Raw genomic sequence first — 19,266 nt, 5'->3', positions numbered from 1 at the left:
TATAGCACTTTTCACACATGGACCGCAGTCCAGAGAGTGCCCCTCTTGAGAGATGTATGGGCTACAACAAGCTGAATCTTTTCGTATCCAACCTAGATGCCATAATAATGTAAAGCACTTTTGACATTTTATGATGATGGGCTTTTCATAGATGAGCTTATTCTGTTTGTGTAGCAAAGCATGAATAAAGCTGTGCGTAGCAAAGCATGAATAAAGCTGTGTGTGTATCAATCAGTATTTCAGCCCATACGTGTCGGCAGACATGACTAAGATGGCCCAGGCTTTCAACACCACAGTGGCGGCCCTGGAGGACGAGCTGACGCAGCTCATACTGGAAGGCCTTATTAACGCCCGCATCGACTCGCACAGCAAGGTAACGCACACACACACGCACACACACCTGCCTCCCACCTTATCAACGGCCACAGCAAACTAAACATGGCATGCGTGCTCACAATACAAACGGTCACACAAAACACCTGATCTCAGCACACACTACTAGGGGTTGTAACGATGCGACCTCGCAACGATTAATTTCGATTACGATTATTCCGGCGACGATTCAATGCGTCATGAAATCTCTTCATTTGACCTCGATTCGATTAGCTTTCCCTTAATTTTCTTATCAGTTAATTCCCCAAAACATTTTCAATACACGAATGTGGCTGGGGCAACTGATTCTTACTTACTTACTTATCCTCTTCGTACCGGTTGGGACATAAGGCCGCAATCATACACTGCCACTGAATCCCGTCTCGTGCTTTGGCCTGCGCTTCGTCCCAGGAAAGACCCATCTCCTTCAGCTCCATCATCACTGTTCTTCGCCAGGTGTTCTTTGGTCTACCCCTCTTTCTCTTCCCAACTGGGGTCCATCTCAAGGCAACTTTGGGTAACCTTTCATTGGGCATCCTCAATACATGGCCGAGCCATCTTAACCTCCGTCTCAGTCTCGTCTAGTATTCACTGACATATTTAACCTGTCCTTAGAACAGGCTGTCATCCCCACCTGCCTGAAGAAGTCCACTATTATCCCTGTACCCAAAAAATCCAAGCCTGCTTGCCTCAACGACTACCGCCCTGTAGCTCTCACCTCCATAGCCATGAAGTGCTTCGAGAAGCTAGTAAAGGGCTACATCTGCTCCTCCCTCCCCATCAACATGGACCCCCTGCAATTTGCATACCGCCCCAACAGGTCCACGGAGGACGCCATAGCCCATGTGCTGCACACAGCAGCATCACACCTGGACAAGAGGCAGGGGAACTATGTGAGAATGCTATTCATTGACTACAGCTCGGCATTCAATACCATAGTCCCCTCCATACTCATAGCCAAGCTCAGGGACCTGGGCTTGAACTATGACCTCTGCCAGTGGGTCTTGGACTTCCTGACGGGCAGACCCCAGGTGGTGAGAGCAGGTAACTGCACCTCCTCATCCATCACCCTCAACATAGGGGCCCCCCAGGGCTGTGTTCTGAGTCCCCTCCTCTACTCCCTGTACACATACGACTGTGTGGCTCAGCGGAGTAGCAATACAATCATCAAATTTGCTGACGACACAGTGGTGGTGGGCCTGATCTCTGCCAACGACGAGAGGGCCTACCTGGAAGAGGTCAAGGTCCTGGCGGGATGGTGCCAGGAAAACAGCCTCTCCCTGAACGTCAGCAAAACAAAGGAGATGATTGTGGACTTCAGGAGGTCGGGGGTCAAGGACTACAGCCCCCTCAGCATCGACGGGGCACCGGTTGAGAGAGTCAACAGCTTTAAGTACCTCGGAGCCTACATATCCGAGGACTTGACATGGACCACACACATTGACAGTGTTGTGAAGAAGGCACGACAACGCCTCTACTTCCTCAGGCGACTAAGGAAGTTCCAAGTCAGTCAGAAGATCCTTAAGAACTTCTACTCATGTACAATAGAGAGCATCTTGACTGGCAACATCACCTCCTGGTTTGGGAATAGCACTGCACAAGACCGTAGCAGACTACAAAGAGTGACACGTTCAGCCGAACGCACAATTGGAGGGGGGCTCCCCACCCTCCAGAACATTTACAACAAGCGTTGCAGGGGCAAGGCTAAGAGAATCATTAAAGACTCCAGTCACCCGAACAACTGCCTCTTTGAACTGCTGCGGTCAGGCAAGCGATACTGGAGTCTCAAGGCGAGCACAGAAAGACTCAGAAGAAGCTTCTATCCCCAGGCCATCAGGCTGCTAAACGAACAATGAACACTACACAACAACAACCATCAAACGCACATAGCACACACATCCACACGCACACACTCACTTTAAACAAACACACTGTAGCACCCACTCCACACACTTTATAGCACACACCCACTTTAAACAAACACACTGTAGCACCCACTCCCCACACTTTATATTTATTGATGAAGGATTGCACTACAACATTACTGTAAATTGTACCTAAATTGTACCTCATCCCATTTCTGCTTTGCACTATATAGTACTGTACATTAGTACACTGCATAGTATTGTATATTATATGGTAACTCAGTTACGTCTATTCTGCATCGAACATTGTACATATGTCTATACTGAACACTGTGACCTCATTTTCTACTTCTAAATTACATGCTATACTATGTTATTTGATACTATCTTGTCTAGCACAGTCTCTGGAGCGTAACAGTAAGAAGCATTTTGTATGAAAGTATTCTGTACTTCTGTATGACAACTATTAAAGAAACTTATCTCAAGGGACATATGCAAGCTGCCGGTCTTCTTATAAAGTTCCTCATTCGAGATTCTATTTGGCCAAAAGATGTTGCAGATCCTACGTAAGCAGCTATTGTGGAAGACGTCAACCTTTCTCATATCCTGTTTTGTTACTCTCTCCAGCACTCGGAGCCATATAGCAGGACAGACTTAACGTTGCTGTTGTAGAGCCTGAGTTTGCAACTGATTCACTCGGCATGAATGGACTATAGGTCAATAAAAACAATACACACAAAAAAAAAAGAAAAAATCTGAGTATAATCGATTCTAACATTTTCAATGTTGATGCATCGTTACACACACAGGGAGACGCACACGGTAGTAGACAACACACACACACACACACAACAGAGAGACTTTGATCTATTTGTTGTCTCTATCTACAAGAGGAGGAGGGCAAAATAAATCAATTAATCAGCTGACTCGCATGCTCCTCAGTGGAGATCTCCTGGCGTGACGTTTCCCACATCCACTCCCTGTTTCCACTCATTCTCCCCAACAAGACCACATGGTCATTTCCACCTTATTGTGTCCTATCGGTGCAACTCTCATGAACGGATTCCACTATATATATTTTTTTTTAATTACCGTAATTCCTCTAATAGTAACCCCGGCTTGTATTTGTTTCAACTGTAGCGGGTACCAGGCTTGTATTAGGAGGAGGCCTGTATAAGAGGGAGGCCTATATTTCAAATTTTCAAACGGATCATAATGAATAAATCAACATTTTGTGTCAGTTTGAACCCAGTAAAATGTACTGGGTTCATTTATTGAAACCAAGTACTGTATGAAATAGTAAACAGTGCAATTACAGGTGGTCACTGGTCATTTCAACGTTTTCAAAGTGAAATCAAGTAACTAGCTCAGTATGCAGCTCAGTATATTAGTAACCCGGCTTGTATTAGGAGGCCGGCTTATAATTGCTTAGCTCAAGAGCGCACCCGGCCATTAATAGAGACCCGGCTTGTATTTGAGACCCGGTTACTATTAGAGGAATTACGGTATCTTTTTCCCCCCTTCTTTTTCCGTTTTTCTCCCCTCCCAATGTTAGTCGTTATGCCAATTCCCAATCCCCTTCCTGGTCGTTGCGCACTCTACCCCCTACCGTCGGTCCGGGAGGGCGGAGACTATCACATGCTTCCTCCGACACATGTGTAGCCAGCCCACCGCTTCTTTTCACCTGGCAGCGCGGACTCTCACTGGGGGAGTGTAATGTGTGGAAGGGTCACACTACCTCCCTCCAGATCCTTCCCTTGCTGTGCAGGCGCCCCGACCGAACTGTAGGAGTCGCTGTTTTACAACGACCAGGACCCACCCTCGTCGGCTTCCCACCCGCTAACTGCCAATTGTGTCAGTATGGACGGTCGGCCAACCCGGAAGCACCACAGCCGGATTCGATCCCACCGTCTCTGTGGTGGTAGACAAGACGCTTAGTCCGCTGCGCCACCCGGTCGCCCTGGATTCCAACTCTCTTGACTTGATTTTCACATCCCAAAGGTGTCAACAAAACAGCCGCTGAATGTAAGATAATGAGAATCGGTGGTCATTGCTACTCATCCCAGCGTGTGTGCAGCCTGAGCAGGAATAGGAATGATGAGATTTAAATTATGAAAAGCGTCGGAGCGGACGACGTGTTTCGCATCGCGGCCTCTTCGGGTTCATTCTACGCCACGGGTTAGTCTTACGGAATACACGGGCACCACCGAGCCCACCGAGCCCCCCGTCTTCAGCAACTTACCGTGACTTGCACACGGAAAGTTCGGTTTTTCATACTTTCGCATACATTTGCATTTAAATGGGGTCCCGAATGCCCTAAAAAATGCATCTATAACATGCTCCCGAGACATACTTTCTGTTATTTATTATTCTGACTTTTCATGCCTCCCCGTTTCGTGTGGAAGATAAGAAAAAGGTCAGCGCTTTCAGCAGTTTTTTTTTTCAGCAGTCGTTTCTGAGTTTGGCAGTGTGCCCTATAGATATTCGGATCCTGTCGGCTTTAAATTACTTTCTAACTTTTTAACGCTAACTTTCTCTATATTAACGACTTCCCTCCATACGAAAAAGGCAGTATATCACGACATAGCCAAATGTGTGTGGCTTGATGTTCAGTATTGTCACGATGGACGTATCGCTTACGAGAAAAGCATTTTCTTATCTATTGTGTTCAATGGGAGCTTCAAGGTGAGTAACCTTCAACTAAAACAACATTTTTATAATAATAGAGCTAAGGACTAAAAAAAAAAGGAATACAAGCGCTGGTATGAAAAACAAGCTCAAGGCTCGGTCGAGGCTCAACGTCTCAAAGTCCCACTCCCCCGGGGGGCAGGAGAACACTTCCACTACGGTAACTAAAACAAAGACAACAGGACAACACTTAATTACATTTCAAAACTTTATTTCGTTATGTGTATACTGTATGTGTTACTTATCGTCTCTTACATTTGAACAATGGAAATTATAATCTCCGTTCAAAGGACTTCTGCACCTTGTTGTTCCCGATGTCTGAACAGAAACGTTGGAGCAATCTTCAGTCTGATCTTAAAATTCAAAGCTTCAAGTTTCAAGTTTCAAGTTTCTTTAATAGTTGTCATACAGAAGTACAGAATACTTTCATACAAAATGCTTCTTACTGTTACGCTCCAGAGACTGTGCTAGACAAGATAGTATCAAATAACATAGTATAGCATGTAAGCTTGGTAACCCTGGATGTATTCAAGGCTGTGGTGAAGCCTATTGGAAGTACCAGGCCTTCTGTGTGTAAATGTTTTATCCGATGATTTTGTAATATCTGTGTGTTTATTATGCGTGTGTCTTTCTGCTATTCTTGGTCAGGTCTCCCTTGGAAAAGAGATCTTGGATCTCAATAGGACAAACCTGGTTGAATAAAGGCCAAATGAAATTTTAATAAAATAAATTAATAAAATGTTCTTTCCCCAGATCCTTTATGCGCGGGATGTGGACCAGAGAAGCCACACGTTCGAGAAATCTATCCACATGGGCAAGGAGTTCCAGAGACGCGCCAAAGCCATGATCCTCCGAGCCGCCGTACTGCGCAACCAGATTCACGTCAAGGTGCCTACAATACTGACCAATAAGGAAGATGACTCATTCCAGGCTGTGCCAATGGGACGCTCCGGTCTCCTAAATAGGCCGGACCTTTACACTAGGGGTGTAACGATGCGACCTCACAACGATTCATTTCGATTACGATTATTCAGGCAACGATTCAATGCATCATGAAATCTCTTCATTTGACCACGATTCAATTAATTAATTCACGATTAATTCCCCGAATTTTTTTGAATACACAAATGTGGCTTGGGGAACTGATTCACTCAGCATGAATGGACTATAGGTAAATAAAAACAATACACACAAAAAGAAACATATTTTTTATATATATATTTCTTTTTGATTATAATCGATTCTAACATTTTCAAATCGATGCAGTTGAATCGTCACATCAGAATCGATTAATTTTTTTTTTGATCCACTTTTTCTCCCATTTTCTATATTTTCTCCCATCCCAATTTCGTATCATCCAATTCAACCCTCCCCTGTCACGAACGCTGTTTCTTGCCTCCCACAAGCCGGCTGCAGTGAGGACTAAGTCATACATAGCACAAGTCCCCTCCGGTACTTGAGGTAACAGCAGTCGCATCTTTTCACCTGCGCAGCTCGATCTATCAGTGTCGAGGAGTAACGCGTGGGAGGCTCACGCTGCCCCCGACACTTCCTGATTCTACTGCGCAGGCGCACCAACCGACTTGTAGGAGTCGCTTGTTCACAACGTTCGATCCCCACCCTTCAGTTTTTCCCTCCCCGTAATACGGCCAATGTGTATTACTGCGGACGACCAGCCAAACTGAAAAACAATGTGGAGAGCTGGATTCGAACACGCGAATCCTAGCGTCTCCACACTGGTGGCGAGTGCCTTAGACCACTACACCACCTAGCCGCCCTACATCAGAATCGATTAATATCGATGCATCGTTACACCCCTACTTTACACAGGTGCTGTCGTTAACACTTTGTGCGCCAACAACGAGTATACTCGTTATTGCCCGCCAATCGTTGTGCGCCAACAACGAGGGACCTCGTTTTTGGGATCAATATTACATTTTTTCCGCCATGGCATTCATAATTCATCCAACCTCCCTGCGGGACGCAGCTGGACCCTGGTCTGATATTGCAACGCCTCAATACCGCCGCCTGGTGGATTTCGGGCGAGTTACACTCCACGCCAAACCGGAAGTGGCGCTCGGTGCATCGGGGAAATTCCTCCGCCAGAGATATATTGTAACGTGGGTCTAGATACACACTTGAGTGCATTGGGATCGCTTTCGAAACGCAATAATCAATATGATTTCGGCGTTTATTGCGTCATACAAACGGGAAATGGATCTAGCAGATCGACGTCAAATAATTGGAATATTTTTCCTCCAGTCTCATCGGCGAACGGTAAGAGGAATCTAATGTTATCTTCAGCCTGACTGCAATCCATCTGATCAACGTATCAACCCATACTAAAAAAAGACGTTACTGACAATCAAGGAATTATAAACGACCCCCCCCCCCCCTTTCCTTCACGCATGATGAAGCATATGTATACCGATCATATACATTTGAATTTTTTAATATAGCGTGTATAGGAAAGAAACGGCAATCGATAATCTATCAAATGCGTCGGGGCCTATAACTCGCGTTTTAGGAATTACTGCAGAAAACCTTAAAAACATACTTATATTCACAACGGTATTAACACGACAATGTATGAATGAAAAAATATAACGTTCCTACATCCGGAACGATAGATACCCGATGTTGAATGGGCCATAGTAATGTCGATATAGATATAATATTTAAAAAGTTATAGCCCTGCAAAGAAGGTAAACATCTCCATAGGGTTACAGCGCTGGCAGACTGGGCCAATGTGTTAAAGGGGAACTATTTTACTATTTCTTTCACTATTTGGGCACTTTTACACAATTCCTGTGAGTCTATGGAACACCTCTGTAATATATTTTTTTTTTTTATTCATTGTTTTGTATTTCTAATCAAGTCCTCAAAAACAGCATTTTTCTACCTCAAGATCTCGAGCCGTTTTGAGCTAATGTGGACTGGGGTGCAGGGGCCTGTGTGCAGCTCATCTTGTATCTCAACATTAACATGCAGCGGTGTCTTTATGACATCACAAATCGCGCACATTTTCAAATGACTCAGTTCAGTGAGGGTGAATATTGTGAGAGGAGAATTGGAAGAATGCGCCAATATGAGAATTTTGAGACATAGATCATATTAATATAAGTTCACATAGCTAGGAAACAATGCTAAACACTCAAAAAGGCCATTTATAAGATAGTTCCCCTTTAAGCACAGATCACTGGAAACCTGTGTCGTGCTGAATCTACAGGTCCGGAAACAAAACTTGAATTTAGTGTCAGAATGTTCAGCATCAGCTTGTAAGACACCTGTCCAATATTTACCACGATTTCTATGGTGATGAAAAATAATCGCCACATTTGGTCAAAACCAACATCCCTCATTGGGGTGAATGGGTCCTGTCAATCAATCAAATCCTTTATTTAACCAGATAAGCATCATTGAGATTAAAATCTCTTTTTCAAGAGCGATCTGGCCAAGCAAGGCAGCAGAAAGTTTCAACATAAAAAAGAAGAACATCACAATAAAATACAGATAAAACATTCACAGCAAGATCCAATTTCAGGCAAGTTATCAAACACAGTTGCACTGTCCGAGGGAACTGAATTCGTAGGTTTTTAAAATGGCTTTAAATTCTCAGAGGGTGACCAGTCCTGGCAATTTTAGGTCCTCCTGTAGCTTGTTCCAGGATGAAGGAGCAGCATATTTAAAAGCCCCTTTTCCCAATTCAGTTCTCATATAGGGAACATCCAGTTTTAGAGCATCTTGAGAACGAAGGGCATACTTGTATTGCTTAGTGCACAGAAGCACGCGTGGGTACGAGGGAACCAGCTTAAGCAGAGCTTTGTGCACAAGAGAGAGCCATCGAGAAAATCGCCGTACTTGTAGAGATGGGCAACTTGCAATGGCATATAGGGTGCAATCTCGTGACAAAGCGTAAGGCAGAATGGTACACAGTATCCAGCTTTCTAAGGTACTGATCAGGTGCATGCATGTAAAGTAAGTCACCATAATGTGGTACACCCTTAAGTACAGGGAGGAAAGAGGATGAAAAATCAGCAGACACACTGCGATCTACCCGTCAGGTCATTTGAAAACCACAGCCTGTCTAGATAAACCAGTTTTATGTAGACACTTCGTTAAAATGGCATGGTCAACCGTATCAAAGGCTTTGGATAAGTCTAGGAACAAACAGAGCTGCACAGTATTTATTGCAATCCAGTGCTTCAATGACACCATTGACTAGTTTAAGAGTAGCAGTGATCGTGCTGTGCTTCTTTCTGAAACCTGACTGGTTCTTGGAAAGCAGGCCATGTGAGTCTTAAGAAATCTTCAAGCTGCTCACTTATTAGTTTCTCAAGGACTTTGGCTTAAAACACACAACTTTGAGATTGGTCTGTAATTGTTAAGAGATGCGGGATCACCCCCTTTCAACAGGGGGAGGGGCGTGGGCAGATTTCCAGACTAGTGGAATCTCATTGCTTGCGATGGTGAGATAAAAAATGTACAGGTAAAAAGGTTCTGCAATCAAATCAGCAGCTGCCTTGAGAAAATGAGGCTCCAACTTATCCGGGCCTGCAGATTTGTCGGAGTTGGGATTCTTTGGGGCCCTATGGACTTCAACCACCTCAAAAGGAGATAAATTGAAGGGTTCAGTGTCTGAGTTTGACAGGGTTGTGTGACATAAGAGGCCCTCGATGTTCAGAGTCTGGTGGCTGTAGTGACTCAAACAAGGATCCTGATGAAATAAAATGTTTGTTAAAAAGAATTAAGAGTGGCTAATTGATCAGTCGCAGCACAGGACTCAGTTTCTATGCCGAGTGGCAATTAATTTGTGATGTCACTCCCATAAGTGGTCTTGATAACCTTCCAAAATGTCCTTTTAGGTTACAGGTAGTTTTAGCCAAGTAGTACTCAGATTTAGCCTTATGTGTACGGGAAGTAAAGTGGTTTCTGAGCCGTCTAAATATCAACCAGTCGGTCGTCTCCTGTCTCCGCTCTAGTCTCCTAAGGTGGAGGGGTTTTGATTCCAGGTTAGAATGCTTGTATAACAACCTATATACAGTGTCGAGCTTTATTGCCAGTCATACAGAAAGTTGAAATTACGTTTCCCTCATTTCCTGTGTATATAAAAAGATACATAGACAATATAAACGACAAAAGTAAAAATGTACAAAAGACACAATATACAAACGCACAATATACAGGACTGCAAGATATGTACAATGGGGGCTGGGAGACAGTTCGGCTTCCTGACAGCCTAATGGATGAAGCTGTCTTTCAGTCTGCTAGTCCTGCAGCTCGGAGGCTCCTCATTCTCCTCCTTATAGGGGCTGTCACTTTCAAACCTGGAAACATTTCAAACCTCTCTCTCTCTCTCCCTCTCTCCTCTCTGCCTTTCCCTCTCTCTCTCTCTCTCCCTCTCTTCTCTCTCCTAGAACTAGTTTGAAGGAATTCTCTTTTACTTTGGGTTTGTTCAAACTTGATTTTGGGGAAAAAGTGACAGCCCTAGTATATTGTCATCATGGAGAGTAGATGATACGCTTTCATCAGGCCATCCTGTATTCTCTGTCCTTTCTGTCTGACCGGTATTCTGTACTTTATTATTGTGCCATTACTGTTCCTGCTCTGTTTGTTGAGCTTTCCAACCATCACTGCAGTGCCAGTGTGAATCCCTGGACTTAAATAAAGTCATTATGTGCGTGTGATAAGACTGGGGGTCCAGACCAGACCTATAATCATAAGTGATTGTAAGTCTGGGTGGTCATTTTATTTATTTTGAGTACTTAACGCCCATTAGAGACGAAAGGAAAATGAAATAAAATTAATAAGGGCAAAACATATTAGGCTTGTGGTCATTTTAATGAGGACAGTGGTGGATGAGCCTTGAAGGAGGGGACAGGGACAGTCCACCAAAAAAAGGGGGGGTGTGGCTGCACTGGGGCGGGGGGGGGGGGGGGGTGTCCCACATTGTCCCTCACAAACATACCCTTTGTCCCACATTTGGTTTATTGGGATCTGGTCACCCTACCTACCGGTAGGTATCAGATTTAAACTATTGTTTTGGAACAACCAAAAGGGATTCTTCCACACGAACACGCTCTCGCCTGCAACGGTTGATGTTTGACTTATTTAAATGTATTCCGCTGGCTTGGGAACAGATGGCTCGGAAAATAACCGTTTAGCTATGAAGGTGCAGATCTCCACGGCGAGGGAAGGTAGTGAGAAAGGAAGGTAGTGAGAAAGGAAGGTAGTGAGAAAGGAAGTTGGCGAGGGAAGGTAGTCAGAAAGGAAGTCAGTGAGGGAAGGTAGTCAGAAAGGAAGTCAGTGAGGGAAGGTAGTCAGAAAGGAAGTCGGCGAGGGAAGGTAGTCAGAAAGGAAGGTAGTGAGAAAGGAAGGTAGTGAGAAAGGAAGTCAGTGAGGGAAGGTAGTCAGAAAGGAAGTCAGTGAGGGAAGGTAGTCAGAAAGGAAGTCGGCGAGGGAAGGTAGTGAGAAAGGAAGTCGGCGAGGGAAGGTAGTCAGAAAGGAAGTCGGTGAGGGAAGGTAGTGAGAAAGGAAGGTAGTGAGAAAGGAAGGTAGTGAGAGGAAGTGAGGGAAGGTAGTGATAAAGGAAGTCAGCGAGGGAAGGTAGTGATAAAGGAAGTCAGCGAGGGAAGGTAGTGATAAAGGAAGTCAGCGAGGGAAGGTAGTGAGAAAGGAAGTCAGCGAGGGAAGGTAGTGAGAAAGGAAGTCAGCGAGGGAAGGTAGTGATAAAGGAAGTCAGTGAGGGAAGGTAGTGATAAAGGAAGGTAGTGAGGGAAGGTAGTGAGAAAGGAAGTCAGCGAGGGAAGGTAGTGAGAAAGGAAGTCAGCGAGGGAAGGTAGTGATAAAGGAAGTCAGTGAGGGAAGGTAGTGATAAAGGAAGGTAGTGATAAAGGAAGGTAGTGATAAAGGAAGTCAGTGAGGGAAGGTAGTGATAAAGGAAGGTAGTGATAAAGGAAGGTAGTGAGGGAAGGTAGTGAGGGAAGGGCTCTTCTCCCAGGAGTTCAATGTGATGGATGAACAATGGATTCAAGATGATTAACACACAGTTTGCAGTACAATGAAAAACTTACTTTGCTAGTCCGGCCTTCACACAAAATCACACAGATCGCATGATACTTAACTAGAATGAACAACTTAAATACAAGCAAATGCAAAAAATAAGATATTTAAAAAAAATGGTAGAAGATATATAAATTATACAAGACACGAGTGAGTAACATTAACATTATTGCACGTTCCGTTCACAGTGTAGGATCAAGTAGTGTTTACAAATGTAAATATATAGAGGTGACACTGGGTCATGGTAGCAGTCGGGAGTACAATAAAAATAACTCGCCAATAATCCTAAAGGTATATATTGAGTAGAAGAGCTCTTTATTGATAATATGATTATTAGTATCTGTATCGGAACTGAAAAGACTGGATCGGTGCATCTCTACTTGGAAGTTGTCGATCTCCCCTCCCCCTTTCCTCCACTCCCCTTGTTGAACGTGAAACCTCACACCCCTTTCATTAAAACGTGAAAACCTCAAGCTATTTTGCACACCTGACTTTTGAAGAGCAGTGGCGATGTCTCTCCTCTCTCTCTCGACCCAGTTGTGATGATAATTGGTATGGGATAATAAATAGCGAGGCCATGATGATTACTGTTTTGAAGTTGGTTTTCGGTCTCATTAGCTGGTACAAGAGCGTTGCAGTTTTCCCGTTGCAGATGATTTCAAACATGCTTGTAAATGTCAGGCCAATTGGGACCGACCGCTCAAAGGCTGGGTCCTGATGAAAGGCTCAGACTTAATGAGTGTCTGTGATGAGCGCAAGCACCGATTTGACTCCAAAAAGGGGGCTTTTGTCTCTGCTCTCGAAAATCTGTCTGGAACAGGAGAATTTAAATCAAGTGAACGAGATATCTAAACGTAATTGCCATCATTTTGCTGACCCCATAACGTGACCCCCTTTCCTTTTAGTGCTACCATCGGGCCAAACTTGAGAACAAGATATCTCTCAAACTAATTGCCAGATTGATATGCTGTCCATTTAAACCCAATGTGGACAATATGCCTTTCAAGTGTAAACAGATTAACTTGTCTGTTCATCACAAATAGATCGAATAGAAGTACTTTATTGATCCCGAGGGAAATACAGCACTACAGATCACTCACAATAAACATTTGGGTAGTCAAAATCACAAATAAGAATAAAATATACAGCCAAAAATTTACAGTAATGGATGTAGAATAATTTTTTTAAGTGTCGATGTAACAGTAAAAAGTAATACCGGTAAGTCAAAAGTCCAGGAAGATTGCCAGAGTTTGTACCGTCACCCTGTGCTCAGTGATGCATTGTATAGTCTGATGGCTGTTGGAAAGAAGGACTTGCTGTGCTGTTCAGTGTTGCATCTTGGGAGTCTTAGTCTAGCACTGAACGTGCTCCTTCTATCAGCCAAGTACCGTACGTGTGTAAGTGGGTGGGAGGGGTTGTCCGTGATGGCGTGGAGCTTAGCAAGGCTCCTCCGCTCTGACACCACCGCCAGAGGGTCTAGCTCCACTCCCACCAGATGATCTGACGTTTCAACCAAGATGCTGCATATTGCTACTGTTGACACTAATAATATACAGATGGGAGGTTTCTCATCATCCAAAGTGAAATCAGAAAATCTGAAATTTTGCACATAGGTTTTGCGTTTCAGCCATCGAGATATATAATGTATAATATATACACACACACACAGAGTATATCTGTCTCTTTCTTTTTCTCTCTGTCTGCCTCTATCTGCCTCTCCTCTCTCTCTCTCTCTCTCTCTCTCTCTCTCCCTCTCTCTCTCTCTCTCTCTCTCTCTCTCTCTATATATATTATATGTGTGTGTCTCTCTCTCTCCATCTCTCTCTTATCTTCATCTCTCTGGCCAGTGGTCCATCCTCACGCTGACCCCATAACGTGACCCCCTTTCCTTTTAGTGCTACCATCGGGCCAAACTTGAGAACAAGATACCGGTATCTCTAAAAGTTATTTGCCAGATTGATATGCTGTCCATTTAAACCCAATGTGGACAATATGCCTTTGCGCGTGCCGTTTGAAACCTCTGCTATTCAGACATGAGTCACACAGGATTAGCTTGTTTAATTTCCTATGTCTGCACATTTGTCGTCGGGAGCAAAAAAAAAAAAAAAATAATAATTTATCCACTCTTTCTTCAATTTGTCTCCCATCCCAATTTAGCCGTGCTAATTCTCCCCTCCCCTGTCTTGAACGTTGCTCGCCTGTGCCCCCCACTGGCCGGTTGTAGGGAGGATAGAAGCCCATCGCATGTCCCCTCCGATACATGTGTAGGCAGCCAGTCGCATCTTTTCACCTGCCAGCGCGGACTCTCATTTGGCGAGGAGTAACGTGTGGGAGGCTCACACTGCCCCCCGCCATCTCCTCGCTGTGCAGGCGCCCTGACCGACCTGTAGGAGTCGCTGTTTACAACGACCAGACTACCACCCATTGACTTCCCACCCGCTGACTCTGCCAATTGAGTTAGTATGACGGGCGGCCAAAGCCGGATTCGATACCGGTGTCTTGTGCGTCGGTGACGAGCGCTTAGACCGCTGCGCCACCCAGCCGCCTTGTCGTCGGCAGCTTTGATTCTCTTTGATCTCTCGTCATTGAGATGTAAATTCAGACCTTCTTGTGTTTATACTGAGTTGACCGGAGCTGTTCCACTGTAGCCATTTGACACCTGAAAATGCCATCTTTAATGGGTAAATTAATTGTAAAACTAAAAGCTATTGTTGCATGTACTTTTGTCTTAGTATTGACCTTTTGCTGCCCCATCCCTCTGTCTCTCCCTTCTCTCTCCCTCCCTCTGTCTCTCCCTTCTCTCTCCCTCCCTCTGCCTCTCCCTCCTCTCTGTCTCCCCCCTCTCTCTCCCTCCTGTCTCCCTCTTCTCTGTTTCCCCTCCTCTCTGTTTCCCCTCCTCTCTGTCTCTCTCCTCTGTCTATCCTCCTCTGTCTCTCCTCCTTCCCCCCCCCCCCCCCCCCCCCTTCTTGTCTCCCCATTTCTCCTCTTCAGTCTCCCCCCAGGGAGGGCAGCCAGGGGGATCTCAACTCTGCCAACAGCCAATCACGAATGAGCACCAACATGTGAACACTCATATCCAGGAAGTGACCACGACTGTCACTCATCCAGGATTTGACCACGACTGTCACTCATCCAGGAAGTGACCACGACTGTCACTCATCCAGGAAGTGACCACGACTGTCACTCATCCCCGGAAGTGTCTGTTCATCAAACAGTTTAATGGGGGAAAAGCAGCCCCCCCCCCATCACCGCTACCAATGCCCCGGTTGTTGAGGAGCCCTCCTCCTCCCCCCCCCCCCCCCCCCCTCCTCCTCGTCCTTCTTCTCCTCATAGAATCGACCCCCCCCCCCCCCCCCCCCGCTGAAAGAATAAAAGGAAACTGAAACAAAGCATCACCACTATTATGAGCTGTCAACAGTGGTGCAGTCTGTTTGTAGACTAAAGACACTTGATCCATAAAAGACCTGAGCGTGTTATGCTGTAGAAGGGTGTGCATGTGTTGGTTTGTTTGTTTGTGTGCGTGTGCGCGTGTGTGTGAAGCTGGCTTTGTGTGGTAAGCACTCAGATAAAAATGTTCTTTATTAAAGATAGAATCTGTAATGCCGGCAAACGACGACCTCTAGGCAAAAGAGCTCCTCTTGGTGTTGCACTTTGTTTACATTTTTAGTTTTTCTGTGATGTGTGGGTTGGATTTCATTGGGTTGTTATAGGGGAGGAGTTGCTACCGCTGGCCACGCCCCCCTGGCTCTACCAAGAGAGGTCTGGAGAAATCCACAGTGTAATAAGTTACTCAACTCCAACCCACACGTCATGACTAAAACAATTTTTTTTAAACCAAGCGCAATACCAAGCGGGTTTTGCAGAGGGGTCGCCGCTCGACGACATCGTAGACTCTTCCCTTTGGAGATGCACTACCCTCTCTCTCTCTCTCTGTCACTCGTCTCCGTCTCTCGGTCTAGACCTCACTGCCTCTCTTCCCGTTTCACCGTCTTGATTTTCAGACTTTGGAAGCATCTTGTGCCCCTGAAGAGCACGTCCCGCACCCCGGAGGCAGGCGGTGTCCACAGAATCTGATTTTAAAATAAAACCTGTATGTTAAAACCCGAGGTTGGCTTGTTCACGACTTTTTATTTCGACATTCACACAACAAATGTTTTTATTTAATTTTTTATTTTCTTTTATTTTTTTTTATTTTTTTTTTTTATTTTTTTCTCTCGTCAGATTGCCTGTTGTTGTAATCGGATTCAGATTCAGATTTGCCATAATGCAAATGCATGTACAATGGAATTCTTACTCTTTTGCTCAACAGCATAAAGGAATAGAAAGCAACCATTAACAGAATAATCCGGTATTTATATAAACTCTGCGGTATGTGCAATAACATAAGTACAAAATAAGTGTAAGTACATTTAAATGAAAATAAGTACACTCGACAAGTAAAAAAAAAAAAATTGGACATTATATTGATGCACGAGGGGGCAGTAAAAGTGGCTGAGCGTTGTAGCAGCATTTGAGTTTGAGAGATTAATGTTCATCAGGCCTGCGGTTCTTGTACCGGGTTGTGTTTGTCCACGGCAGAGATTACATGCAATTCATTCAGTCAAGTAGATAAGACAAAAAAACATTGCTGAAATACCATTTCCATCATAGATTTTTATGGGCCATATTTCAGCAATTTTAGTGTTTAATGAGATCTTTTTCATCGTGAAAACAAATGTGCAAGAATAAAACCTTGGTAGAATATTTTTATCATCTCATTCCCAGGGAAAATCCATGATGGCCACGCTCAAACCTTTAATTTCCAAATCTATATAAGTATGGCAGGTTGTCCCTCGATTTTCAACTGCGACTCAGGAAGGACACGTCATGCCGTTTTAGCTCATATAGTGAACATTGGAGTTCAGCAAATGGTCGGAGAATCTGTGTCTGATGTAGGATTTCACTTTTAATCGTGGACATAAATGACCATCGACTTCTCTAGACGTCTCAATGATCTCTTCATTATACGAAGAGCAGGTCGCACTCAGAAATATTACATTCACTTGATTTAAATGTTAATGCCATCTGGCCTTCAAATGACAAAGTACATTCCTCATTTTAAGAGGACGGGTAGATTCCCAGGTGCACCTAATTACTAATCATTGTGATGGCACAGTCGCATAGAATCACATCAGTCGATTTGAATATGTAATCGCATGGTTTTCCATTGTTAACTTTGATTAATCACATTGTAATCACACATTTGTTAAAAATTTTCCACAAAGGGATACTTTTCAAATGTTTAATACTCTTTATCAACATGGGAGTGGACAGATGTGCTTGCTTTGTGCAAATTGTCGGTGGGTGGTAGCCATTTCGGAAAGATAACGGCCACTTGGAATTTTTTAAGTGGCTTGACTTTCTTTTTTTCCTGCAAAGTAGACCCCAACTCCTTTGGTGCTCGCTGCCTCATGTGAACGATTCTGCCAAATTCTGCTTATTAGCTGCCCAGTCTTTTGAATGAATCGGGCCAACGGTGCAATAGTACCCAGCTGCAGCTCCGGAGACCAGCGCTTACAAGCCCCGCACATACAAGCCCGCACATAGCAACCCCTCGCTTCCATTGGCTGATTTTGGTCACGTGATTTTGGGTCACGTTGCACTGCGGGATTGATTGATTGATTGATTGAAAACTTTATTAACAGATTGCCGTATGATTTGAGTCACGTTGCACTGCGGGATTGATTGATTGATTGATTGATTGATTGATTGATTCATTGATTCATTGATTGATTGATTGAAAACTTTATTAACAGATTGATTGATTGATTGAAAACTTTATTAACAGATTGCCGAATGGGTACACGTGACCACAGGCCCTGATTGATTGATTGAAAACTTTATTAACAGATTGTAGAATGGGTACACGTGACCTGACCGATTGATTGATTGATTGATTGATTGATTGATTGAAAACTTTATTAACAGATTGCAGAATGGGTACAGTGACCGATTGATTGATTGATTGATTGATTGATTGATTGATTGATTGAAAACTTTATTAACAGATTGCAGAATGCAGTACAGCTCAATACACACAATTGTTAAGGGGATGCAGACCATGCAGTACTGTTACATTTGTGACATACAGTAAATATATACAAGGGGGAGGGAACTGTACATTTATGATGAATTGAAAATGGGGGACCCTGATGTAAACAAGACGGAAGTCTTTCTCTGGTCTGCATCCCCTTAACAATTGTGTGTATTGAGCTGTACTGCAGATATATTTCAATTGCCTTACTTATTTACATAAGTATTATAGGCCTACAGCAGTATTGTACAGACAGTCTGTGTGAAGTCTGTGTGGTTCTCCAGCTGCACAAAGGCAGAGCAAGAGGCTCTACAGAGGGTGGTGATGATAAAGCCATGATAAAGACCTTCAATCAGCTGAAGGGGAATCCCTCCAAGCTGCTGTCAGCGCTACACACCTTCGGCCGCTCTGGTATCAGCCATGCATCAAAACGTGCACACGCACTCAGGCGAGTCGCTAACCGTGCTGGGCCAAGTATAGCGGCTCAACCCACCTCTGTTGCCCGTCGTAAAATGAAGCTCGGGGGTCGACGACGGCTCGCTGCGGGGAGGCCGAAGAAAAGTGTGGTGAGCACAGACCATCGCTATAGTTTCCCAACAGGAGTAAAGTCTGGAACGCACCACAGCCTGTCACAAGCAGTAGAGATGTGTCGTAGCAATCCGAAGTGACATTGACCACCAATATAGCATGTACATAAAGACCCAGTGCCTCATCCGTAGCTAATATTGCACTACCACAGGACCTAGCATGTCCTACCATGCTCTGTAAATAACTTATGTACATATACCGATATGCCCTACTCTGTTTACTTGTTTTATTGCACAATGTCGTTCTATTGGATTCTATTATATGTTATTACTATTGTATTATGCACATCTTTGCGGGCACGACCACCCGCATTTATTTTATTTTTTTTTTTTTTATATTTTTTGCACAAATCTCTCCAATATTCAAAACATCTCTTTCCACATCACCATATGCAACTTCCAAGATTTGCCTTTTTCTTTTTTGTAAGAACATACAAAACATGTAAAGGACTCATACAAATACATTAACAACTCAAGTTCAAGTTCAAGTTCTTTAATAGTTGTCATACAGAAGTACAGAATACTTTCATACAAAATGCTTCTTACTGTTACGCTCCAGAGACTGTGCTAGACAAGATAGTATCAAATAACATAATAACATAATATAGCATGAATTTAG

At 44.1% G+C, this 19,266-nt stretch overlaps 1 protein-coding gene across 1 annotated transcript in view; it reads left to right on the top strand.

Annotated features, from left to right (window-relative positions):
- The window catches only part of LOC311236326 (COP9 signalosome complex subunit 1), a 46,649-nt gene extending 31,382 nt beyond the window's left edge, over nucleotides 1-15,267 (top strand). Inside the window, exons 12-14 of the mRNA XM_084338399.1 lie at nucleotides 236-373; nucleotides 5,679-5,813; nucleotides 14,979-15,267. Coding sequence (XP_084194525.1) covers nucleotides 236-373; nucleotides 5,679-5,813; nucleotides 14,979-15,053 — 348 coding nt within the window. The 3' untranslated portion in view covers nucleotides 15,054-15,267. The remainder of the gene's footprint in view (nucleotides 1-235; nucleotides 374-5,678; nucleotides 5,814-14,978) is intronic.
- Nucleotides 15,268-19,266: the final 3,999 nt, after the last annotated feature.

This window comes from Notolepis coatsorum, assembly GCF_963971535.1.
Source record: "Notolepis coatsorum genome assembly, contig: SUPER_10_unloc_2, whole genome shotgun sequence".
NCBI lineage: Eukaryota > Metazoa > Chordata > Actinopteri > Aulopiformes > Paralepididae > Notolepis > Notolepis coatsorum.
The sequence above is the reverse complement of the archived record's forward strand: the minus strand, read 5'-3'. Positions and strand labels throughout refer to the sequence as shown.